Source organism: Lampetra planeri, chromosome 1 (assembly GCF_965212315.1).
Source record: "Lampetra planeri chromosome 1, kcLamPlan1.2.h2, whole genome shotgun sequence".
NCBI classification, from domain to species: domain Eukaryota; kingdom Metazoa; phylum Chordata; class Hyperoartia; order Petromyzontiformes; family Petromyzontidae; genus Lampetra; species Lampetra planeri.
In genome coordinates, this window is record NC_136107.1 from 17428328 (window position 1) to 17455117 (window position 26790).

General features: G+C 51.8%; 1 protein-coding gene across 1 annotated transcript; it reads right to left on the reverse strand.

Moving 5' to 3' along the window:
* Window positions 1–1599: 1599 nt before the first annotated feature.
* LCMT2 (leucine carboxyl methyltransferase 2) lies at window positions 1600–26790 on the reverse strand. Its single transcript, XM_078602211.1, has 11 exons — window positions 26633–26790; window positions 24349–24430; window positions 23452–23686; window positions 20854–21007; window positions 20152–20341; window positions 17728–17835; window positions 16677–16760; window positions 15612–15906; window positions 14822–15043; window positions 14287–14384; window positions 1600–1958 (listed from the first exon to the last, which is right to left on the reverse strand). Exons 1-11 carry the CDS (start codon window positions 26788–26790, stop codon window positions 1734–1736), a joined length of 1851 nt encoding a protein of 616 aa, XP_078458337.1. The 3' UTR covers window positions 1600–1733.

A 26790-nucleotide genomic window follows, 5' to 3' on the forward strand; every position in this document is an offset into this window, starting at 1 on the left:
GCAGCAGAAGACCGTTGCTGTTACATTTTCCAATGCTGTGTGCACCTATGACTCCATTCCATGATTGATGGTCACTTCCACCTCTGGCATTAAAGTCACCAAGTATCAGGAGTTTGTCAGAGCTGGCTGTGGCAGCAATAATGACTTCCAGGTCATTATAAAACTTTGTTTTCATCTCGTCAGAGTTGGTCATGGTAGGGGCATAGGCACTGATGATAGTGGCTTCTTTTTTAGCTTTAAGGTCATTAAACGGTCGTTTATACCCTTGGGTTGGCTTTCCAGTTGGTTGACCAAGTGTTTGTTTTACTGCAAAACCAACAACAGCATCACATCTCTCCTCCTGGCCTCGTCCGCTCCAGAAGAATGTGTAACCTTCACCCACTTCAGTCACCTGCCCAGTATTGGCCAGTCGGATCTCACTAAGGGCAGCAACATCCACATTATACCTGGCTAGCTCTCTGCCCACGAGGGCGGTGCGTCTCTCAGGTCTTTTTGATCCAGATGTGTCCATCAAAGTGCGCACATTCTATGCGCCAACAGTGAGTGGTATCACTTTGGTCTTTTTCATTCTATTTGTTTTTTGACCGCAAGTATGGGATCCTGCCAACTGCAGTAGGCTGGCCAGGATGTTTTGAAGCAGGAAATGTTTAGGGTACCTTTTCTAACCCTTTCTTCACTATGGAGGTGAGCAGTGTGATCGTAAATAGGGCTGCTTATTCACTCAGGGTGCTGCCAGACTTCACTGCTGCTTCAGTCCAGTGAGGGAATGACCAATATCCTGAGCCGCCTGCGTGCAGGTTTGCGGCTACAGCTTCCAGCATATCCGTGCCTGCTGCTTCGTCGCTCATCCATCACCACAAGACTTGGATAATGACAATGGTAAAAATTGCCATGAATTGCGCAGAGAACTTGGATTTAAGTGAGGGTGTGTTGTGCAGGGTCAACCTCACTCTCTTGACCAGCCCCAGCTGTACCCAGTGGCAAGACGTAGTCAAGACGACTGGAGATGGTCCTGGTTGCAGTGGAAGGTCCAAAGACCGTTTTGGTGAAATTTCCTACACCAGGGGTTCCACATGCCCAGGCTCAGACAAGCTTAGTTTTCCGGGTTAGTTAACCGCCGACCGGGGTTCGGCGTTGCCAGCTGTTGACTGTACCGACTCACCAGAGATGTTGAGCCTGGTGTGTTGTCAGCTGCTGACTGTACCGACTCGCCAGGGATGTTGAGCCTGGTGTGAGCCTACTGCAGCAGCTAGAGTGCCGGTCCAGATGGAACAAGCCTGAGGCACAACTAGCTGGTCAGACACTAACACACATACATACATCGACTCACACACACAGACACATCGACTCGAACACACACACATGGACTTAGACCTACTACGGGTGTATGGCTTCATTGAGAAAAAACCCGAGTACCTGTAGAATATCCACCACACATAAAAGGGGTAAAAATTTACAATGAATAAGAATGAAAGCTCTACTCTATGTGTTAGCAATAAGACGTGTTCATCCTTCAGTCACAGCTCCTGCAGCAACACTGCCGGGCTCAAGCAGGTACCCAACGTTGGGTCAACATTGGCATGTGTATATGTTGACCTTCTTTCGCACCGTACATAGCCAACAGTATTGACCTCCAATGAGGTTGGACCCACTGGACCAATGTTGGCCCGACGTTGACCCAACACTGGTCCAATGATCCATGTTTACTGGGTTAAAGATTAAAGGTGATCAGGCTATCTCTGCATCCTGAGTGTCGTCTTGGAGGTTTGGGGCAGGCGGAGTATCAGCGGGCACGGGTTGAGGTGCGTGCAGAAGGAGAAGCAGTTCCCACCGCCTCCCACAATGAATATGTGGCTCTCATGGTCCTTTCCGTCACCACCACCACCACAGCCGCCACCGCTATCCCACCGCTCCACAGCGCTGTGTCCGTGCAGTAGCACGGGGCCCTCCACGCCGCACTGCAGTGGCAGGGATGGCATTTTAACGGGTGCCGCCCCCGAAAAAAACGGAATAAGCTTAGTGTTTGTCATAAAAAAAGTTATTTTTAGACAATTTTATTTTAAATTGTGATTTCATCACTCCACCCCCCCCCCCCCATGTGAAAGAACGGCCTTCAGAAACAGATATCACAGAACTACCATTGAGATCCCTAGATTTGACCTATTGCCATGCTATAGCGGTGTAACACCCACACACCTGTTGTACACTCTGCCAAAAGAGTTCATCACATTTCAACACCACGTTTTTAGGTACGAGCTGGATGGCGGGATACTCGACGGTCGCTGCCACTATTCAGTGTGTTGATGTCCGCGTTTTGGTTGATACGGGGGCATCTGCTACGATGATTTCAGATGTGATTTTTCAATTGTTGTCATTCCCGGCGTCGTGCGTTCGCCCTGTATACGATGTCTGTGTTGCGGCTAACGGGGGTAGTATGGAGATCATTGGCCAGGTTGACGCGTGTATTGCCATTGGGGACATTCAGGCGTTGGGGCCCGTGTTGATCTCGCGCACGTTGGCCGTGCCATGCTTGTTGGGCACTGATTTTTTGGCAAGAATGCCGGTCAAGATTCTCGTGGACCAGGGTTGTCTTGAGCTACCGTCAGGTCGTAGATTGCGGTTTTTGTCATCACCGGTCCCCCGTCCGGCGTCCACCAAAACGGTTCAGGCTTTGGTTGATGCTACCGTTACAGTTCAATCGGGTTCGCAAATGTTGATTCTGCTCCGTTATCGCAAGCAAATCTGTTGCGACGTCTCGGTAAATGATGTCTTGTTGACGCCTTCTAATTCTGCTACGCGAGGGTTGACGTTGGTTTGTGCTCAGACTATTCTCAGAATGGGTCAGGCTTAGTTTCTGCAGTTATTGATAGGGGAACCTGGGGCTGTTGTTATGCCCACGGGCACTGTCCGTGCTCACTACTTTTACCAACCGTGAGGAGCGCACGTCGGCGCAGGCTGTATGCGCTGTCGGTAAAAGGTGTCCATAGGACAATCGATGGATCGCCAAATTGTGTGACGAAAACGCGTCGCTGTCCCCGGCTCAGCATGAAGATTTGTGGCTATTGTTGTCTGAATTTTCTGATGTGTTCAGCAAGGACAATTTCAACTTGGGTCGGACGTTCTTGTTGTCCCATCACATAGATATGGGTGACGCTAGCCCCATTCGCTTGAACCCCCATCGTATGGGGCCGTCCGAGAAGAGAGTGTGTGGCAGGCTGTTGATGATATGTTGGCCGCGGACATTATTTCGCCCTCCACTAGCCCGTGGGGCGCTCCTTTTTTGGTAAAGAAAAAAGAATGGCAACCTCCGATTTTGTGTTGACTTTCGGCGGTTGAATAAGGTTTCCATGGCGGACGCGTATCCCCTGTCACAGATGGATGACTCCTTGGATGCTTTGTTCGGAGCGCGGTTCTTCTCGACCCTTGATCTATCTTCTGGGTTTTGGCAACTGCCCCTCGATGAGTCTTCGAGGCAGAAGACCGTGTTCTGAATTCCGCAAGGCCTCTTTCAATTTAATTGTTTGCCGATGGGATTGAATGCCGCTCCTGGCACGTTCCAGAGACTCATGGAACTCGTCCTGGCTGGTCCCCAATCGGACACTTGCTTAATTTATCTGGACGACGTCATTGTGTTCAGCCGGTTGTTTGATGACCACCTCCTCCGGCTGCACGTTGTTTTTGAGCGGATGCGCTCGGCAAATCTCAAATTCAAGCCTAAACAGTGTCACCTCTTGCAGACCTCCGTTCGGTATTTGGGCCACATTGTGAGTGCGGACGGTATTTCCACCGATCCTACAAAGAGGGCGTGCGTTCGCGACTGGCCAGTTCCCGCGAGTGTGGGAGATGTACGGAGCTTTGTCGGCTTCGCCTCCTATTATCGCCGGTTCATACCTCGGATCGCTTCCATCGCGAAACCGTTGCATGCGCTCACGGCTAAAAATCAGTGCTTCCACTGGGGACCTGAGGAGGAGGCTGCGTTCAATACCTTGCAGGATCGGCTGTCTGACGCGCCTACTCTCGACTACCCCGATTTTTCGTCCCCCTTCATCCTTGACACTGACGTCAGCGACATGGGCATCGGGGCTGTCCTGTCACAGATGAAGGGGGGCGTCGAACGCGTCGTTGCGTACGGTAGTTAGGTGCTCTCGCCGGTAGAAACCCTCTATTGCATCACTCGTCGTGAGTTGCTGGCGATCGTTCATTTTGCGCGACTTTTTTGGCCCTACTTATATGGCAGGAGGTTTGTTATCTGCACTGATCATGCGGCTCTCCAATATTCGTTGAAAATCGAGCAGCCGGGCATTCAGTTGGCACGCTGGTTGGAGTGCTTGCAGGAATTCACATTTGATGTCACCTACCGGAAGGGGACTCGTCACGCTAATGCTGATGCGTCGCAGTTGCCACACACGTCTCGCTGTGCTTGCCACTCCAGTATAAACTGCTGTACTCCTCAGTTGAGACGCTTCTGGACGAAACGGGGGTTCCTCCTGCCGATGGTGTGTTGCGCCTCACACGTTCGGTGTGGTTGCGCAAACAATTTTCTGACGACTCTTTGACCTCCTTGCGGGAACGGGCTGTACCGGTCGTGGGTAATTCAGATTCTGTCAAGGAGGGTCGGGTTTTGATTCATGATCATTTATTGATGTGGCAGGATAACATGTCGCGCCGGCTTCAATTGGTTGTGCTGGATTCTCTCCATGCGGGGTTGATCCGCACGTTGCATTGTGAACACCTTTTCCATCTTGGCGTTCAGAAAACGTTGCTTACGCTGCAGAGGGGTTACTATTGGCTGGGTTTGACGTCTGACGTTACTAGTGCACTTCGATCATGCACCGAGTGTGCCCGGAGGAAATTGCCCCAGGAACGTTATATTCCGCCCTTGCAATCCATTTCGGTCACGCGCATTAATGAATTGGTTGCCTTGGATGTGTTGGGTCCGTTCCCTGTGACGCCTCGTAGGAATAAATTTCTCCTCGTTGGCGTTGAATATTTTTCTCGTTGGCTTGTGGCTTGGCCCCTGCCAGATCAATCGGCTTTATCCATCGTTGACGCTTTTGTGAACAGCTATGTGATGGATAAAGGGGCGCCAGAAAAGTTGCTCACCGATCAGGGTAGGAACTTTACTTCCAAGCGATTACGTGACGTTTGCACTGCCTTGAGTACCAGGACGATTTGTACGTCTCCCTACCATCCTCAGACGGGTGGTATGGTTGAGCGCTTAAATCGAACCTTGTCCGCCATGCTGTGTCAAACGGTCAATGAGAGGCAAGTTGACTGGGATTTGCAGATACCCAGTGTTCTCTCTGCTTACAGAATGGCGCCTCACGCATCTACGGGATACTCGCCGTTCTTCCTCATGCACGGGAGGGAGAACGTGCCGCCTGTTGATGTTAATTTGGGTTCCCCGGTTATACCTCCTAAGTCAACTCTTCCTGACCATGTCCAAGAGTCCCTTAGACGGGTTTCGGAGGCCAGGTTGAATACCTCCCGGACCCAGGCTCAAAATGAACGTTGTGCGCGGAGGTCAAAAGAGGACATGCCATAGTCTGTTGGCGATGAGGCTTGGCTTCATTGCCCGCAGGTGCCTGTGGGCACCTCCTCCAAGTTCCACAAACCATTATTGAGGTTTTGCGTCCTCAGTGTGCTCGCGTTCATCACGGCTGTCGGCGTTGGTTTGTTCACCCGTCGCGATTGAAGCCGTTTGTTGCTCCCGTTGGGCCATTGTCATCTCCAAATCCCGGGTTCCCGGTGCCTGACGTGGCCAACAGGCCTGCTGCCCCTGTGCAAGGTGATCCTCTGAAGTTTATTTTTTTACCGCCCACAGCGCCCTTGAGTGAGACGGCAGGACTGGAGGACGCCGCTACCTCGCCATGCCCACCTGCGCTGGATCTGGCGGTGTCGCCCTCTACTGGATCACTGCTTCCACCTGCCGGTGTTCCAGTGTTGATCCCGCCTCAGGCAGATGGGCCGGCTATGCGGACACGTTCCAAGATGTCGTGGTTTTATTGAAGCATTTGGGTTTTAACTTGCATGTCTGTTCAGCATTGTTGTTGTCTGGCATTGATTGTTGGGGCATTCCTTATTCCATTCTTGTTGTTATTGGGCCGTTTGACAACATGGAGAAGCATTCGGCGAAAGTAGCACTCCTGATTGCTGGGATGAACTGTGTAGACTCTTCGTAAGGCATCATATTCACCGTGAGCAGCACGTCACTTCATTTTTTTTAGCACTTAATGTATAGTAAGAGGGACTTCTCGGTCGAGCAGGTTGGCAGCAAATGGGTCACATTGGCACAAAACAAAGAACGCCATCAGGGTGGTCTCTTGTAGAGCCAGGGCCTGTTGTTGGACATTTCCTTCGGTGAAGTAGATGCGTTGACCATTTTCGAGGTGAACTGCCGAATGGATGACTGTGGGGGAACACTCATGGATGAGGAAGCCAAGAATTCTCCAAATGGCCTCATAGCTGCTATTGTATCTTCCTTGGACAACATGTTTAACCTCATCCACACTTTTCCCCTCTGTTTTGTAAGGCAAAGACAGCCATGTCAGAGCCTTTGTTGATGTATTGGCAAACATATTTGATGACTTTCACAGAATTGCAGAATTCCACTTTAAAGTGTGCCTCGAAGATCTTGCACAGAAGAGCGCAGTAGGGAACGATCCACCGGTTATGAACCTTCATTTGAGAGTTAGTGGCAGGTCTGAGCGTTGTTTCTAATCTACCATGCTCAGTATTTCTGCGACGATATAGAGGATAGCCATCATGGCCCGACTGAGTGTCTTTCAAGAAGTTTCATGAATACTTCTTGGTACACCTGCGGTCTTGCATACATGGCGAATTTGGATTGAACTGCCCACACGGGCCATGGACCATTTGCTTGCAGACCACAAAAAAGGGCAGGGTCTTGATAGGGGTCAGGTAGCTCAGCACTGATAAATGTGCCAATGTCACTTGCATGACTTTTTTCCCTCATCCATAGAAAAATGTGAGCAGAAATTTTGGCACTCAATGGTGTGCACGTTACTGCTTGTTCTTTTTCAAAGAGACCTCCTTCATTAGTCGTAATACGCATCATGAGGTCATCAACTTTGAGTTTAAGGACCCTTGCTAAGATGTCATGTGTGTTTGTTTGGTTGATTAATGGTCAACCTGAATCTCCTTCCATTTCGGATTGCAAGTGAAGGTGATAAAGAGATGGGGCCTGCCATATTGGCTGATGTACGTCATGGCATCCTGAGTCTTGTCATGTATGTATCTTGGTCCAGCTGTGAAGGATGAAGGCAAAAAAACGAATCTGGCCACATTCTGAGCGTTTGCATCTCCATCAGCATTGATAGCGTCCCAGAGATGAGCATACTGTTCAACACGCAGGCGTTTTTGATTCAGTTGAATGGAAAGAAGGCACTCACTCTCAATTTTGGCATACCGTAATATGTGGTTTCCTCCTCTGTCCATGATCATGAAGGAATGGAAGTCTTTAGAGGAGACAGTTTTGTGAGGATGTCTTTGTCCTGTAGCTTTGAAAATTTGAGGAATCTGGACGTGGTACCCATCTTGGCCTTGCGACAGTAAAATGTGGTATTGTAGGGCATCATATGCTCTGTTTGTCTCAGAAAATCGTTTGATGGTGTTGTCTTGGTATTTAAGCACACTGTTTCTCATACCATGTTCCTCACCCACCGTAAAAACAGCAACCTCAACAAAAGTTGGGGCATCGAAGCTCGCTACGTGCTCCCCGCTTGGGTTGAAAGAAAAGGTGCAGTACACCAAATGTAAAATGGTTGATTAGCCCACAAATGTAACAAAATGATAGACGAAATAAAATCGGCTGTAGCTAAGAAAGTCCAACGCATTTAGCAGTATAACATAGACATGAGCATCGCAGTACTACATATCAGTAAATAGCGTGAGGTGAGCAAACCAAACAATAGAAATGCATTGAAGATAGAAGCTAGAATAAGTCTGCATTATAGAGCAGCAGTACGCACACTTAAGTTAATAAGCAGGCTACAGTCTAGATTATAGACTGACAGTACACTGACTCAATGACCTAAGCATTGCAACAGTCGACATAATAAGCTGGCAATACGGTCAGCAGCTTAAAAAGCAGGATACAGTCTACATGAAAGACTGGCAGTACACTGAGCGAGGTGAAGAAGCAGGCAACAGATTATAGACTGGCATACACTCAGTAGCAATGTTTACAGTGTAGATAATAGACTGCCAGTGCACTGACTTTAATTAATAAGCAGGCAACAGGCCACATGACAGACTGCCAGTAGACTGGCGCAGCTTCATAAAAACACACATTAATATTTTAATATGTTGCAACTTAATATAGAAATATTAGTTAATAATATTCTAATATTTCCAAACTTATTTTAATAATAATAGTTTGCTATGTACGTGAGTTTAGTGAAAGAAGCAATAAATTGAAATATTAGTTGTCTGCACACAAACACTATTAATGCAATATGCAGGTGTCAACACACAAACATTATTAATGTATTATTTGAAAAGTAATTTTTTTGTACACACACATATGGACTCATGCAAATGTAGTGACATAGAATGGTCACTACTGTGTCGGCCTGTACGAGGGCTGGGGGCCCCAAGGGGGTGCCTGGGGGGTCACGTGCTGGAGGGATCCGGACCTTCCCAGAGGTGGGGGAAGTGATGCGTGTCCTGGGAAGGGAGGCGTGGCCTGAAGAGAGCCAGCCACGCCGGGGCGGAGCCAGCCACGCCAAACCAGATATAAGCGTGGTGTGAACGCAGAGCGAGGCTGTTGTACTGTACTCCAAAGAGAAGACATCATCGGTCGTCAAGTCCTGAGTCGTCGTCCTGGGCCAGGCAGGCCGTTGCCTGCCTGGTCCAGTCTGTGTCGCGTTCCAGAGTGTTAGTGAGTTGAGGAAGGTGGTCACCACCTCATGTACAGTGTTATATTACTTACCGTTAATAAATAGTGTTGCCTCCAAGCTGCGTGTGTGTGCACCTAATTCGAACCCATTACATTTGGTGTCAGAAGTTGTGGAAATATAAATATTGCTAGGTGTTATCCTAGGGAAGTAAAATGGGCACACGAAAAACAAAGACAAAACTCATCTGGACGCCTTCGTACAACGGGGATGGTGTGACGACCATCCTTCGGACAGCCCCGGGGATGGCAGCCCCGGTGACAGAGAGAGAGAGATGGCGCTGCACGCGGAGCGGCGGGACTGGCATCGCACCGCTGCTTCGCCGCCATCGGGAACGGAGCGATGGAGCCGCGGGGAGAGGACACCGTCGTCTCTGCGGGGGCTGGCGGGGGGAGGCCCAGGCATGCGGGCCACACGGTGGGGCCGCCAACTCGGCGGCTGATCGTGGCGCGGTTCCCGCCAAAACGCTGCTCCCGCCAACTCGAGGGATGGTCGGGGCGCGGTTCCCACCAACTCGAGGACTGGTTGGGGCACGGTTCCCGCCAAAGCGCCGCTCCCGCCATTTCGGCGGCGGGTCGGGGCGCTGTTCCCGCCAAAGCGCCGCTCCCGCCGACATCAACGCCTGCGGAGGGGGAGTTCCACACGTGCAGGTGGCGCCCCCGTCTTGTGGATGGGGGTTCGCAAGAGCAGGCCGTGTTCACCATGCAAGATTCTTCGGGCCGTCCCAGTGCTCCAACTTGCCGCCCTCCGATATTCACAGTTTGCCAGGCGAGTCGTGACATGACATGAGAAAAATAATAATAACTTCACCCATCTTGCGTGTGCCGGGTTGCGATCGCGGGTTTTTTTTTACTCGCTGGTTTGCGGAGCGTGTTCGTCCGGTTGTGTGCGTGATAAAATGACGCGGCGACCATGCGGGTTTCTGCTTGTGACAGTGTTGTTGTTAATTACGGCGTCGAGATCGGTATCTTCTGGGTGTAGTTAATGATTAATTCGTTGTTGGTGTCCCGAGTTCCGTTGATATCCTGTATGTTGCCGTGTTAATGACTCGTGTTGTTACATCGTTGTGTTGCGAAATCGCCATTGTTATTGTGTATGCTGTATGGAGTTTCGCTCGTGATTGTCACTTGTAACTGTCAGAAACTTTGATCGTCATTGTTGCCAATGTACAGACCGTATGGAGCTTTGCTTGAAATTGTTAACAGTGTATGGACTGGTGGGTACTTGCTTGTGATTATTTACTATGTACGGATTGTCTGGAGTATTGGTTGTGTGTTGCCATGTGGGGACTGGATGGAGCATTGCGCCAAATGATTGAGGAGCATTGCGCCAAATGATTGACTGTACGAATTTCATATACTGCATATACTGTATTAATCAATTCGGCGATTCTTGGGGTTTGTGGTCTAGTTTTTTTGCTCTCAAAATTCGAATGCCCTGAGTCCCATGGTTAATGTTGAAGGGGTTTTTGAAATGACAGGTTCGGTGTGTTTCAACCTCACTGGTTGGCCCCTGTCCGTTGTTGCACAGATGATGTCTTTTGTGCGGGAATGCCCCTTGTGTTCTACATCAATCGGGGGTGCGTTTCCGTTAATTGCTGTCAAATTGCGTTGCTCTCTCCACTCGGTTGGTACAGCTGCATGCTGCAATGCGAGTCTCGGAGATGATGTGTACGGATACGGGATGTGAGGTGTATTGTTGTGACCATTGAATATTCGGGATCGTCACAAATTGTGCGTACCTGTTCGGCATTGGATCAGTTCTGTGGGGGATCATAATTCAAATTGTATGTGTTGTGATGGTGTTAAATTGCGATGGTGACGTGCTGCCAGGGATTTGGAATTGTGCTGCTGGCTGTCACCTATCTTGGGGCGCAGGTCCTGACCAGGGTGGCCCAGTGAGAGTTGCGTGTCTAACATGAACGTTGTGGTCCCGTCATGCTATGGCTGACGGCTTGACCTGACAGCCCGGAGATTGAAACACTCCGTGGTATGTCTAGCCTAATGGGCTGTGCGCTCACAGGGCTCAGAGAGTGTGGTCCCGTCATGCAATGGCTGACGGCTTGACCTGACAGCCCGGAGATTGAAACACTCCGTGGTATGTCTAGCCTAGTGGGCTGTGCGCTTACAGGGCTCGGAGAGTGTGGTCCCGTCATGCAATGGCTGACGGCTTGACCTGACAGCCCGGAGATTGAAACACTCCGTGGCATGTCTAGCCTAGTGGGCTGTGTGCTCACATGGCTCGGAGAGTGTGGTCCCGTCATGCAATGGCTGACGGCTTGACCTGACAGCCCGGAGATCGAGACACTCCGTGGCTTGTCTAGCCTAGTGGGCTGTGCGCTCACATGGCTCGGGGAGTGTGGTCCCGTCATGCTGTGTCTGACGGCTTGACCTGACAGCCCGGAGATCGAGACACTCTGTGGCTTGTCTAGCCTTGTGGGCTGTGCGCTCACATGGCTCGAGGAGTGTGGTCCCGTCATGCTATGGCTGACAGCTTGACCTGACGGCTCGGAGGTTGAGACCCTCCGAGGCGCGTTGAAACAGTGGGCTGGAGATTCGTAAGGTTCAGGTGGAGTTGTCCTGTTACGTTGAGACTGTATCCCTCAGTTGTTAGGGTGCATGTTGTGCAGTGAGTGAACGATGGGTCGTCTCAGCTTGGTCGGTACAGCTATATGCTGCGATGCGAGTCTTGGAGAGAGACTGGGTCGTCTCAGCTCGGTCGGTACAGCTATGTGCTGCGATGCGAGTCTTGGAGAGAGACTGGGTTAAAATCCCACCGATATGGCCGACGCGTGCTGCTGGTTGTGACGCCGCGTCAGAAAGGCGGTGGGGTGGTAACATGGAAATTCCCCCCCCGATATGGCCGACGTGTGCTACTGGTTGTGACGCCGCGTCGGAAAGGCGGTGGGGTGGTAACATGGAAATTCCCCCCCCCGATATGGCCGACGCGTGCTACTGGTTGTGACGCCACGTCGGAAAGGCGGGGGGGTGCTAACGGGTGACTGTCATTGCATGCGTGATTCTAATGGGGGGGGGGGGGCTGTGCTGGAGCGTAAGTGGGTTAGCCAGTTTTCATGTATATTTGTTGTTAATTCCCCGTTTTCTGTGCGGTTCCCTTTTACCCTCGTCGATTCTGTATATATTACGTGATTGTATTTCTTATCGGTCGCCGGTCATTTATTGATGTTGCTGGTTCGGAGGCACACCTTTTCGATTTTTCACAGTTGTGTTACAGCCGGGGACGGCTGTGTGTTTATACAGGGGGGGGTGATGTAGTGACATAGAATGGTCACTACTGTGTCAGCCTGTACGAGGGCTGGGGGCCCCAAGGGGGTGCCTGGGGGGTCACGTGCTGGAGGGATCCGGACCTTCCCAGAGGTGGGGGAAGTGAGGCGTGTCCTGGGAAGGGAGGCGTGGCCTGAAGAGAGCCAGCCACGCCGGGGCGGAGCCAGCCACGCCAAACCAGATATAAGCGTGGTGTGAACGCAGAGCGAGGCTGTTGTACTGTACTCCAAAGAGAAGACATGGCAGGCCGTTGCCTGCCTGGTCCAGTCTGTGTCGCGTTCCAGAGTGTTAGTGAGTTGAGGAAGGTGGTCACCACCTCATGTACAGTGTTATATTACTTACCGTTAATAAATAGTGTTGCCTCCAAGCTGCGTGTGTGTGCACCTAATTCGAACCCATTACACAAACACACACGGACAAACACACACACGCTAACATCGTCGCAGACACGCACATGGACTCACACGCACACAAGGACTTAGAAGCAATAAATATTAATATTCGTTGTCTGCACACAAACATGATTAGTGTAATATTTGCAAGGTGATAATTAAAATAATAGGTTTTTATGAACGTGAGTTTAATGTAATATTAGCAAGGTGATTATATTAAAATAATAGGTTTCTATGTGCAGAGCCCCCGGCTGGGGGCTGGGCTGCTATCCCCGCCCCCCACCATCCCTCCGCCCGTGCTAGAATAATACTATGTAAGCGCTATAATATTAATATCTACGGACTCTATAGTAGTAAGTGCACACATTGGGGTGGGAGGGGGGGACATGAAACTTTGAAGAATTTACCTCAGCGTTTATTTGCATTATGAAGGCGAAAGAGAAATCGCCCCCCTCCACCGATGACGCGCGTGCGTTGCCAGGGGCAACCCCCGGGCGGGCGAGTGGCGCAAAAAATAATTAAATAAAGATACATTGCACTAAACCGCTAATTAAACTCATTTACGGGGCTTACGGCGTGGTACCTGGCTATTTTTTTTTTACGTAAATCCCACCGTTTGCGAGCCAAATCCCTCGCAAGCGCGCGTCCACACAGACAGATAGACAATAAATTACTTTTATAGGTTAGATATATATTTTACCAGGTAAGGCCCACTGAGCTATACAGCTCTTTTTCAGAAGCAACCTGGCCACCAGAAATGATGGCTCAACGAAGTGGCTTATCATGTGGAAATTTATAGCAGCCAAATACTCTAAACACATGTTGATTCTAAATGTGGAGCGACAAACCGGAAGACCTGGAGAAAAATCTATGTGACCACAGGGAGAACATGCAAACTCCTTATATACAGGCATCATCAGAATCAGATCACACCACAACCTCCTTTATACAGGCGAGGTAGTTAACAGGTACTCATTTAAGGCCGAGTCAACCTCGGGGAGGCCCAGGACAGATTCAGAAATTCGTCACTGATGTTGGGCGTGAGCGGGACTCAAAAGTGGGTTGCTGGATTCGCAGTGTAGTGCATGTTAACCACTGCACTACCGATCCCCACATGCACACACAAACACACCACACACGCGCGGACCACAATGTTATATTGCGCATGCACATACAGAGTCTACTGCTCACACAATCACTCTCAACACTCCGTGGTGTCTGGTAGCTTGCACCTCTGTGACATCACGTTGTTCTGCAATGACCTAAGCGATGCCTATGACTGAATGGACCTGAATGCACCCAATCTCGCCAGATTTCGAAACTTACGCAAGTTTGAGCCCGATCGGTGTTTGAAATGGGTGATCACCACGCATAAGGCTCATGCTGCAGGCTTATGTGGGGCTCCACTGCCAGCAGAGCCGCTAAATCTACTGTTGTGCCGCACTATGTTCCGACGTCTGTGTGCCTCATCTTCACCGACATGTATTGACCGGTGTAGTGAAGTATGGTCAATTAACCTCTGCGACCCGCAGGGCAGAGGGAGGGCCCTCATCCAGTTCTGTAATGACGCAAGGGCTGTACCCATGCCTGTTGTACATTGTCAAGAGTGGCACTTTTTCAAAGTGTGTAATCATTTAGAGGCCTAATGAGCTGCGATGTTAAGAGTTCCCCTCCCCCCCTGGCTTTGCTCACCTGAGTCCAGGTGAACGCCTCTAGATCCAGGATGTGCCAGTCACTGAGAACCAGGTGCTGGGTGTCCCTCCCTCCGTAGACAAACAGAAAGCGTCTCCCTGACGGACAAGACAGTCGTGCACTCACAGCTCAACCCGAACTACTTATCCTTGATGTTAACAACAAACGATGAGATGACAGCTGTGTCAAAGTACGAGCACCATTAAGATGGTCACTGCATCGTGTGCTTTTGGATGTGCTTCTGCGGCAATCTGGAACACTCTTCCTTCCGATATTAGGAAGCTACTGGAACTATGCACCTTTAAATCATCTAGGTTGAAAACGCATTTATTTAAAACTGCTTTTTGCATTTATTTTGTTGTCCTTCCCCCGCACCTGCAATTAGCACGGTTGGCTACATACGGTGCTAAAGAAGTTCAACATACATACAAAGTGGCCGAACTTACATCTTTCAAATCCGAAAAGAGACAAAGTCACTGGAGCCGGGGCTTGGAAAAATAAGAGCCGCAGTGGAGAGGATCCCTCGCTCCCTCACCTCGGCAGCTCACCACGCAGGCCGCGTGCCTCCAGCGTGGAGAGGGGGCCGCGCCGATGCATGGCACCTCGGAGAGCGCGAGTGATGACGAGGCGTTTCCCGCGCCGCCCCCGAGGTGCGCCAGCCACACGTCCGCGCAGGGCCTGGCGGGCGAGTGCCGCTCCCCGAACAGCACGGCCTCGTGGGCCGAAGTGGCCGTCCGCGAAGGGTACATGCGTCCATCTGCACGTGGCGGTGGCGGTGGGACGGAAAAAAATACGCCGTGAATTCTTGAGCACAAGCAACGATGCCTCATCAGGCACGCGCGCTGATGCCGCGGTCATGGGAACAGAGGCAGAATGCATGTTTTGATGGAAGGGCAATTTTTCTGCATATCTCTTGAATAACAATACACCCCACTCGTCCATGCTGGCGCGTGTGTAAATTCCACGTTCCTTTTGCAGGAAAACCACTGTTGACCACTGTTCACTTCGCGCAAAGTGGTACGAATTTTTATTGACCCTGGATAGATGATAAAGTGAGTAAAATGTAATGACATTCGGGTGGAGCGCCGGTGTAGTGGTTCACATATTAACCTGGCAACCTGAGTTTGATTCCTGGTCACAGTTAACATCAGTGGTGAGTGACATCAGAACCTGGGCCTCCTCTTCACCAAACGGCATGATCAAGCATCCCATATTACCGACGCGGTACGGGGGAGCCTTTCCTCACCACGCTGTCACTCTGTCTTCATCCAGGAGTCGGACTGACAAAGGGTCGTTAAAGACAATAACCAACAATCACAGCTCACCCCACTTGGGTCCAAAGTCTTTGGTCACCACCGCGCCGCCCTCCGCCCCCACAAATCCGGGCGGCACCAGAAGCCAGGTCCCGGTGAGAGGCCCGTGCCGCCCATGCCGGGGCCCGAACCCACCTAGTGTGAGCAGGGCGGCCCGGCAGGCGGGCAGCCCCAGCGTGCAGGAGCAGTGGCCGTAGCTGGGCGGGAGGGCGAGGGCTGCCTCGCACGGAGACAGCGACAGCACGGGCAGCTCACGCTCCTCCTCACTGCTGACAAAGCCTGATGATGCTGAGGGAGAAGAGGAGAACTGACGGCGAGGGAGACGGGGGTCAGGGGTCACCGTGCACATGCATGAGGAGGGCCCCGGCTTCGTACCGCACTGTCGCCGGTGGCTAATGCTCGATACGTCCGTGGGAGGATTATCCAAGTCGTGGGTGGATCGTGCTTGCACTGGTTCAATACTCGTGAGCTATTCCGCACATGTTGCGAGTCGGTGAATCAGCACTCCATGCGAACACAAACATGTTGGCCAGAAAACCGACTCATTTGAGAAGCAATAATCGCAGACGACACATTCTACGTCTGCACCCGACTCCAAGAAGAGAACAAGAGAAATATGTTTTTATTGTCTAGTTTACGCTTGTTTTGCCTTATCCTAAAGTTTAGGTTTTGTCTGGGCGACCCTTCCCTATCTTTACCTCAGACAATAAAAATTGTCTGTGCCACAATTTCTCCCTTCTGTGGTCTCAGACTACATGTACTATTTATTTTGTATGGATGCCAATAAATATTTTACTATTACAGTATGGAACAACGGCTTTGTAAGTATAGCAATTATAGTGGTGCAACGTGTTATCGTGATTATATATCTATGTACTGAATGCATTTATTCAGGAATGCACTCGTAAGACAACTTAACATCTGCTTAAGTTGGTTAACAAAGAGGGTTTGCACAGTCGTGGATAAATACGATCGCAGACAAGAGCAATTTCACCGTGTTTCAGCCAAGCGCTGGGAAAGCCACGCGACCTCAGGTCATGGCCCATGTCCACCGGCTGGATGTAAGGAGCTACCTGCCGGCGGGGGCAGAACGGGCTCTGAGCTCAACCTTCCTTTGGAGGCGACCAGGATGAAATAATGGGAGCATTTCAAATGCCACTCCTGAAAAACAAAGAGGTTTTTTTTTTTCACCAAGCAGGAAATCAGGGGTCACGCGGGCTGGGTGGCTCGGGGCGCCGAGACCCCCAGCAGAGCGACGAGGATAAAACTTTTCTAAATTGCAGGGAACGGTCGCTTGGTAAATCACTGAGTAAACTACCGGCGAGTAAAAGACCGCCTTTTTTCAGGTGAATTCGAGACTTTATGATTCACCTCAATTTCATAAATGGTTTCAGAGTTGTGAGTTGATACAAGAACTTATTTTTTTGTCGGTCAAATTTTTCACTCTTGCTGGCATCGGTTCTCAAATGTTGTCCCGCTTGCAGGGTTGTGTTCCGTTCGACGTAACGTACCATGAGCGTATCATTTGCATAACCCTGCCAACAACTGATTTTTACACATGCCAATCAGTGCAATCACTGGTGTCTATTAGTCCTCTGCCAAGCAGCAGGTCCGTGATGAAGACTTCCTCCATCTTCCCCCCCTTCTTCCCCCACAACTCCCTCTACTCCCTTACTTAAGTTATTCTTCCCTTACCTTCCCCTCCCTACATAAAATTACACACATCCCGCTCGCGGTCCCCACTCGGTGCGGCAGCAGCGAGCCCCAATCTCCCCCCTCCTCTAAATTCAGGAGCGCAGCTTCGGGACTTATGCCCGTGCAGTTTCTGTACCTTCCCCACCCTTTATGTCGTGGTTTGTGCTCTGTACCGGGCTCCTACTTAAATATAAAAACATAAAAAACTAAATAAATTCCTCCTTCCTCTTCAATCGTGAGTGTTCTTCTTTATTCCAGAATGCCCCCTCTGCTTCCCCTCCCACTGCCTTCAAGTCCGCCAAGCAGAATTTATATATTTTTCTTCCTCTGCCCCTTGCCCACCATCCCTTCCTTCCAGAACCTCCTTGAGGGCTTGACAATTTATGGTGACAACCGACGAACCGGCGCGCCGTCGCGCGTCCACGCGGTGTACCTCATGCTCGTCAAACAGCTCCAGGTGCTCCACCCTCGCGCGCTCCTCCACGGGCAGCACGTTCAGGTAAAACTCGTTCATGTCCACGCTCTCACACCTCTCCCAGCCCTACGCAAGGGAGACACGACGGCAGGAGACGGCGTCGTCCAGACCACGCACGAACCATCGTTTTTGTGGGATGCCTGTGCAAATTTACCACCCTTCGGCAGTATTAACGATATTATCCCTCTCCAATAAAGCATACTCCAAAGCTCGGCTAAGAGCAATTACATTGGAAGTCATTACGTCTATTTCCAGAAGTATTAAGGACACTAATGGGTTCAAAGAGATTTCTCTCGAGGGAAGGCAACGTATATTCCGCGCTAAGGTCAACACTTGTTAACTGCTCTCTGTAAAGCCCGCTTTTGAGCATCAAGTAGACAAATTATGACCAGTTAACCGGTGTTGAACTTGAAATTACACACACGCTAGGATGGACCTGAAACTCTACTAAAGACACTTTTGAATGCCCTATAAAATTATGTGGACAAAATCCATCGAATCTTTAGCCAGATTCATGGTTTGACTAAAAATCGAATTGTGTGATTTCTTGCAGAGAAACAAACAGATCTGCAAAACGACGCAAATGTCTCCTTTCTATCCACTGATCGTCAAAAGAAATGTCTCATCCATTTACATGTAATTAATAACAACAATATAATTCATAACACAATTTCAGTGTTACTCGAAAGCAGTGGCGGCTCCTGCAAAATCTCTCAGGGGGGGCAAATGTCTGGATGATTGATAAGGATAAGGTCCACCCATGCAATGGATACATTAACAGCTTAAGCATGTAAAGGCAACTTCATTTCTTTAATATTAATGAAAAATAAAGTGATTCTTACAATACATCTTGTTTGTTTCTATCTCACTATTATTACAATCCACTCAGTTTCTTTTATTAAAGATTCCACTAGGTGGCGACAAATAATATTGTTGACTGAAACGTGCTTATGTATGATGACGTAAGCACGTTAGTTGCGAGCCCTCCCGGAAGCCATAGAGAATGCATTGCAGCGCCCGCCGTTCGAAAAAAAACATCTTTGAATGTAAGTCTATGGGACCACTCGGGGTGATTCTCAGCCGGAGTGAAATCGCCCAAAAAGAGGCGGTACTCCACAGAACGTGACATGACGCTGATTGGACTATATCCAGAGGCACAGTAACGGCTGAGATTGGTGGTGCGTCGCCCAATCGCCCTAATGAAGAAACCGCCCCTGCTCGAAAGCCAGGCGAGAGGGGTTGGTGCCTTTAAGCATCTCTTAAAAATCCATGCAGAGTGAGTCCAATAAGAATGACAAGTTCACTTAGCGCATGCCGGTTATTATATAGTATAGTCTCTCCCCCCACTTGCATTTCCTTCCTCTCCTCCCCTAAAAATACCACGTTCAAAACCGTTACCCCTACATGAGTGGGGCTGTGCACCCAACCACCTTCCCTCCCCTTTCCCCTATCCCTTGTGCTTCCTTCAATATATTTTTTTAATGTATGTGTAGTGGTGACGCGCGCTGACGGTGAGGGATCGTAGGTCAGCGCGGGGTCATGGGTTATGTGATGGTGATTGGCTGTGTGTTGGTGACGCGCGCTGACAGTGATGGATCGTGTGGCAGCGCGTGGGGATTGGTTATGTGCGCTGGCACAAGAAGGAATCGTGTGGCAGCGCGTGATGATTGGTCGGTTAGGGTGGGTGCTCGCATCGCGGTCCGCATAGGTTCCGTCTCCTTGGAGCGGAGGGTTATATAAGGCGGTGCGCGCGGGCGCTCGAGGAGAAGTTGGTGACCAGTGAAGACGGAAGACGGAGGAGGAAGAGATAGGGCCCTGAGACACCTAGTCCCGCTGTCCTTGTAGGGACCGGGGCCCTGTGTGGCTCAGAGGCGGGACCTTGGGACCCGGGGGCCCGACGTCCGTGTGAGGACCGGGCCACGGGACCCAGTGGTCGCGATCCGTACCCAAGCTGGGGTGGGTCTAGAGGTTTCCCCGGATGCTACGGGGCTGGAATGCCCGTGTGTGTGTAGCCGGGTGGAATGTGTAGCGTGAGCAGTAGTTACCACCCGTGTCAGGTGGAACATGTAGTGTGAGCAGTAGTTACCACCCGTGTCAGGTGGAACGTGTAGCGTGAGCTGTAGTGACAACATGTGTTATTGTGACAACCCAAGTGTGAATAAGTGGTTTCCCGCCGTAGTTTACTATACTTCATATGTACAAAAAAAGTCCATGCGGATTTAACGCTGCTGAAAATGTGCAGTGGGAATGGCGTTCCAGACGGTGGGGGCTGCCACTGAGAAACGATATCTGGACAACCTTCACCGCCCCCCACCACCGGCCAGCCACCCTCCCTGGCTACCCTGTGACCCTTGCGAGTTGCCGTAGAGCTGATGGTGACACCTGGCTCAGGTATCGCGCGTGCTGGGCGTGGCGCGTGGGGAACCGGCGCAGCGCTCGCAGCGGCGACCTGAGTCGACTGAAGTGGTTCATCATGACGGAGCCGAAGACGTCGCCCGGGTGGGCCTGCTCATACGCGACGAACGTGGCCGCCACCAGCCGCTCCGCCGCCCAGCCGATGAGGGCCGAGGCTCTGCGCACAGTGGGCGGGAATGACGGCAAACACCGGAGATGCCTATGATCGCACAAATCGCACTTTGCATTGGAGATCAAAGGCTGGTCGTTTTAGTTCCTTATCAAAATGTAGCAAACCTATGGCCATATAACCCAAAATGCACCCAACCACGTCACATCTCAGAAACTGTCCACAGGATTTACCTGGATAGTGGTTGGTTTTGTGCGGTTCTGGCTCTGTGTAAGTGTGCGCGTATGGATTTTGGATCCATGTGTGAGTGTGGATTTTAATATCTGTGAATGATTGCTCACTCTTGTGTGTACGAGTGTGGTTCTGGATATGTATACGAGCGTGGATTCTGGATCTGTGTGTGAGCGTGGATTCTAGATCAGTTAACGGTGGCTCAAACTGTGTGCATGTGAACATGGATTCTGGATCTGTACGCGAGCGTGGATTCTGGATTTGTATGTGACAGCGCGGATTCCGGATCTGCACGTGTGTGAGCGTGGATCCTGGATCTGTGGCCGCACCTGTTTGCGTCGACGTAGGTGAGCACACACTCGGAGAGCAGCAGAGTGGGTGCGGCCGGGTCCAAGCCGGTGCCCACCAGCGACTCCTCCAGCTCTCGCAGCCGCGTCACGTCCACGCCTAGCAGGCAGTAGTCGGCACTGCTCATGCACAGGCCTCGCCAGACCGGGGGGGGGGACATATTAAACCCTCACTACCACCGCGGTGTAACGGCCGAACACACTCGACTTGCAATCCAGATGTCGCTGGTTCCGTCTTGCGGTGTACCAGTTGAAACGACGGCCAAGTTTTTGAAATGCCCCCCCCGACTCAGTCCACCCAGAAGTATAAATGGGCACAGCACAGTTAGTCGATTGGCAAGTTTTAAGTTCGTTTTGTTAACCAGGTGTCAACTCAAGAGACGAGGACAGTGTCATCTCAAAAAGTGACCTGGGCCAGTAAGGGGCAATGATTGCTACGTATAATCCCGAGTTATTTATTGTGTAATTTTCAAATTTGGGCCCCGACACCCACACATAATGGCCTACTCTTGCGAATGACGTCGCGCGATCTTTAACGTCCACAGTGAAGTAGACGGTGTGTAGTATTATCATGGTTAATACACCCACGGTATTAATACACCCACAGCATTAATACACCCACAGTATTAATACACCCAGCCTATTAATCAGGGTGGCTGATGGATTCGAACCGGGAACCTCTGCAACAAGCGGCAAAAGTGCTATAGCTAGGGCTATTTCATCACCCATGGTGGGGTAGAGTGTGGGTATTCCCACCTCTTCAAAGACATCTTGCATTTCTGTGAGATCCTGGGGGAGGGGAAATCCCTCAGCCAGGAAAACGTGGGACAAAGTGGGGATGACCCTGCTGAGGCTGCGGTGCCTCAAATATTGGAGGAGAAAGTCACCTCCTGTGAGTGGCTGGCTGAGGTGCCATCTGTTGAGGAAGTACTGAAGGCGATCCAGTCTGTGACCAGGAAATGCACCGAGCAGAGATCATATCCCAAGCGAAATGCTGAGGGAGGGTGGCGTTTGTGCACAGACTGCCCTACATGACATCATAACAACAGTCTGGACCACTGGACGGGTTCTGCAAGATTGGAAGGATGCCCTGGTGGTCCCCCTCTTTAAGAAGGGGACCGCACAGACTAACAACTACAGGGGCATCTCCCTCCTCAATGTGCCAGGAAAGGTCCTGGCAAGGATTATTCAACATCGCCTTGCTAGGCACGCTGAGGAGAGGCTTGCGGAGCCCCAATGTGGTTTCAGGAAAGGGCGGTCCTGCACTGATGCCATATTTTCTGTCCGACTGCTACAGCAGAGGTGTAGCGAATTCCAACAAGACCTACATCTCTGCTTTATTGACCTGGTCAAGGCCGATGATACCATCAGTAGGCCTGGGCTCTGGGTTGTTCTTCGTGCTTTCGGAGTCCCTGACCCTCTGCTCACGATCATTAAGGACCTTCATGATGGTGAGCGGGATCGGATAAAACTACGAGGCCGGGAGTCGGAGTCATTCTCTGTTCACCTTGGGGTGCCACAGGGATGTCCTCTGGCTCCCACATATTTTTCGACCACGTGGTCCGTGAAGCCTTTGATGGCTGTACCAGAGGAATTTCCATCTGGTACAGATACAATGGGAGGCTGATTGATGCCCGGGTGCGGTCAAGGATGGCTCCCTATTGGTCAACTCTGTTACGTATGCCGATGATCTGGTAATTGCCGCTCACTCAGAGGAGGAGTTGGAGGCGCTGCTGCTGAACCTGGAGCTTGCCACCAAGAGGTGGGGCCTTACCATCAACCCCACCAAAACTAAGCACCTACATGGGTATTTTGTACCATCGGACACTCCACCCCCACAACTTCCAATTGGTGGTAGGGCAGTTGTGGAGAGAATGGAGAGTTTCCCATACCTGGTACTTCCCGCTAGTTGCATATAATTTGCTAATTATTTGCATAAACGGTACATTACTGTTACTCATAAATGTGATTGATTGCGAGTATCGTGAGACGAAGAATCCATATAATTGCTCAATTGCTATGTGTCTCCTTGTCACTACTGGTCATGTCACGACTATTACCACTCATGGTATGTACAGCTCTTTGGCAATACACTGCTGAATGAAGGCCTCTCCATGGCATGTTGGCCGTTGGGGTTGTTTTACCATATTTCACCATGCTGGCCAGTACAGGACGTTGAAGGGGGAAGAGTGTAGGACCATTTCAGATATTACTTGCCACCTATGGTGCACGTAGCTAGGAATAGAAATCAGGTAGCTGGGTTTCGACAGGAGCACGCCAACCACTGTGCCACCGCTCCACCCATTAGCCAATACCACCGACTCAGTGTTAGCCAATTAAGAACGTCACAAATTTCAAATGTACTTACGAATTATGATCGTGATAACATAATGGTTTTGAACGTAGTGGGAAGCACAGGGAAGGTTGGACCGTTGTAGTGGGAGGCTGCGTTTATAGAATCTACCTCCCCTGGTATGCAGGTGGTTGTGCGTTCGATCCCGACCCCGACGCCTGTATATTTGGAGTTTGCATGTCTCTCTCATGATCGCATGGATTTTTCTCCGATGCGGCCCCAGTCACCTTTTGGCAGAGGAGGGTCGTCAGGCCTGGGAGTTTCATCGCCGGACTCGGCTTCATGAAACCACACCTGCCCCGGGGAAAGCAGCGCGAGCAGCTCAGGGCTCTGGCGGATGAGCGCCGCCTTCCTCCGCGCGACGGCCGGAAAATCCACCTCAAACACCACGGCCCGGCCCAGCCGAGCCTCCGACTTGAGTCGGAAATAAGCGGTGTCGAAGCCGGCGCCCAGCGACACCATCTGCTCGCCTCGACGCCGATCGGAGAGAGGCCACGGCGAGTGCAGAGCCGGGCCCCGAGACGAAGTTGTGTGCAGAAATACAGGGTGATCCATTTGTAAATACCCCACCGATTTCAAATGATGCCCCTTGCTTTCTTTCGTGACAGGCAATTAAATGTTGCGGGAGCAATGGCTTAATGCCCAACGGCAGAGAGCGTTAAAAGCATTAATACGCTGACGGAAGACGCGTAGAGGCTTTGAAATAAAATGTTCTCTTTTCTATAATTTACCCCCCCCCCCATTGATTTTAGTGGGGTACCTATAAATAGTTCACCCTGTATACTTGTACGCGTACACAGGCCCTTCGTCAATCCAATGCTGGCGGAGGAGCCACCACATGCCACGTGGATTGTGGAGGTTATTTGATCGTACATCACCACGCCGGTCACTGCGGATTTCTAAAGGCCGGAAGCATAGAGCAATACGGTACAATGGACTTTTTTCTGCACTATCCTCTGCTGCAAATCACGTACGTATACTGCGAGAGAAGTAACCGAAAGCGCTAAGATGAAACTTGCTTTGTAAGCAGTGTTTAGAGGACATGTCTAATTACATAACCGCACACAGTGCCCATGTCCAAACGTTTTCAATGAATGACCAAATCGTCGCAAAGAACTGAGCACCTGTGTCCTCGGCTCCGCTCGTGTCTGCTCCAGGAAGCGAGTCAAGACATAATCCACAGCTTTGGCTTTTACATAATAACCCCTGCGTGCACACACACAGACAAAGATCCCCCGTAGAGCCTTGAAGAGACTGTTGGGAAAAGTGCTGTTAGCGAGAACCTATGAAGGCCGGCACAGAACGCGAAGGGGTGGGTGGCCAGCACCATGCCCAGCCGAGCTTGTCTCTCCAGTGGTGATATTTACACATCGCACCAGGTACTCATTTGAGGATGAGTCGACCTAGTGGAGGCCCCGAACCGATTCAGATAATCGTCACCGGTGTTGGATGTGAGCGTGGATTGAACTCAAGTCGCCGGGTTCAAAGTGCAGCGTGCTAACCGTTGCACGACCACACACGTGTGCACACACACACGTGATGATGCCATTATAAACACGCAAGGCACAGGAGGCAGAGACGATGTACAGACAGCAGGGCCCTTTTTAGGGGAGTAGCACTGGCAGGGTGAGTGGGGCTGGTAAAGTCAGTGGAACTGGCAAGGTGAGTGGGGCTGGCAAGGTGAGAGGGGCTGGCAAGGTGAGCGGGGCTGGCAAGGTGAGCGGGGCTGGCAAGGTGAGTGGGGCTGGCAAGGTGAGTGGGGCTGGCAAGGTGAGTGGAGTTGGCAAGGTGAGTGGGGCTGGCAAGGTGAGTGGGGCTGGCAAGGTGAGTGGGGCTGGCAAGGTGAGTGGGGCTGGCAAGGTGAGAGGGGCTGGCAAAGTGAGTGGGGCTGGCAAGGTGAGTGGGGCTGGCAAGGTGAGTGGGGCTGGCAAGGTGAGAGGGGCTGGCAAGGTGAGTGGGGCTGGCAAGGTGAGTGGGGCTGGCAAGGAGAGAGGGGCTGGCAAGGTGAGTGGAGCTGGCAAGGTGAGTGTGGCTGGCAAGGTGAGTGGAGTTGGCAAGGTGAGTGGGGCTGGCAAGGTGAGTGGGGCTGGCAAGGTGAGCGGGGCTGGCAAGGTGAGCGGGGCTGGCAAGGTGAGTGGGGCTGGCAAGGTGAGTGGGGCTGGCAAGGTGAGTGGAGTTGGCAAGGTGAGTGGGGCTGGCAAGGTGAGTGGGGCTGGCAAGGTGAGAGGGGCTGGCAAGGTGAGCGGGGCTGGCAAGGTGAGCGGGGCTGGCAAGGTGAGTGGGGCTGGCAAGGTGAGTGGGGCTGGCAAGGTGAGTGGAGTTGGCAAGGTGAGTGGGGCTGGCAAGGTGAGTGGGGCTGGCAAGGTGAGTGGGGCTGGCAAGGTGAGTGGGGCTGGCAAGGTGAGAGGGGCTGGCAAAGTGAGTGGGGCTGGCAAGGTGAGTGGGGCTGGCAAGGTGAGTGGGGCTGGCAAGGTGAGAGGGGCTGGCAAGGTGAGTGGGGCTGGCAAGGTGAGTGGGGCTGGCAAGGAGAGAGGGGCTGGCAAGGTGAGTGGAGCTGGCAAGGTGAGTGTGGCTGGCAAGGTGAGTGGAGTTGGCAAGGTGAGTGGGGCTGGCAAGGTGAGTGGGGCTGGCAAGGTGAGTGGGGCTGGCAATGTGAGAGGGGCTGGCAAGGTGAGAGGGGTTGGCAAGGTGAGAGGGGCTGGCAAGGTGAGTGGGGCTGGCAAGGTGAGTGGGGCTGGCAAGGTGAGAGGGGCTGGCAAGGTGAGTGGGGCTGGCAAGGTGAGTGGGGCTGGCAAGGTGAGAGGGGCTGGCAAGGTGAGAGGGGCTGGCAAGGTGAGAGGGGCTCGCAAGGTGAGTGGGGCTGGTAAGGTGAGAGGGGCTGGTAAGGTGAGAGGGGCTGTCAAGGTGAGTGGGGCTAGCAAGGTGAGTGGGGCTGGCAAGGTGAGTGGGGCTGGTAAGGTGAGAGGGGCTGGTAAGGTGAGAGGGGCTGTCAAGGTGAGTGGGGCTGGCAAGGTGAGAGGGGCTGGCAAGGTGAGTGGGGCTGGCAAGGTGAGAGGGGCTGGCAAGGTGAGAGGGGCTGGCAAGGTGAGTGGGGCTGGCAAGGTGAGTGGGGCTGGCAAGGTGAGAGGGGCTGGCAAGGTGAGTGGGGCTGGAAAGGTGAGTGGAGCTGGCAAGGTGAGTGGGGCTGGCAAGGTGAGTGGGGCTGGCAAGGTGAGAGGGGCTGGCAAGGTGAGTGGAGCTGGCAAGGTGAGAGGGACTGGCAAGGTGAGAGGGGTTGGCAAGGTGAGAGGGGCTGGCAAGGTGAGTAGGGCTGGCAAGGTGAGTGGGGCTGGCAAGGTGAGAGGGGCTGGCAAGGTGAGTGGAGCTGGCAAGGTGAGAGGGGTTGGCTGGGCGAATGGGGTCCCGCACCTATTGATGAGAGGGGATCGCCGCCACTGCGACTGGGCTTCGCAGGTGAAGTGTGCGAGGAGCTGGTCCTGCACGTATCCGGCCGTCGCCATGGACACCTTGCTGAGGATGCTGCTGTCGTTCGTTCCTTCCACTCGCGCATGCGGAGAGACCCGCAT

Coding starts and splice junctions, on each gene's coding strand:
- LCMT2 (XM_078602211.1), bottom strand. CDS start 26,790: ATGCGGGTCTCTCCGCATGCGCGAGTGGAAGGAACGAACGACAGCAGC. Junction 24,431..26,632: donor CGATCCCCTCTCATCAATAG/GTGCGGGACCCC, acceptor GTGTGCACGCAG/GGGTTATTATGTAAAAGCCA. Junction 17,836..20,151: donor ACGCGCGATACCTGAGCCAG/GTGTCACCATCA, acceptor TCCCTTGCGTAG/GGCTGGGAGAGGTGTGAGAG.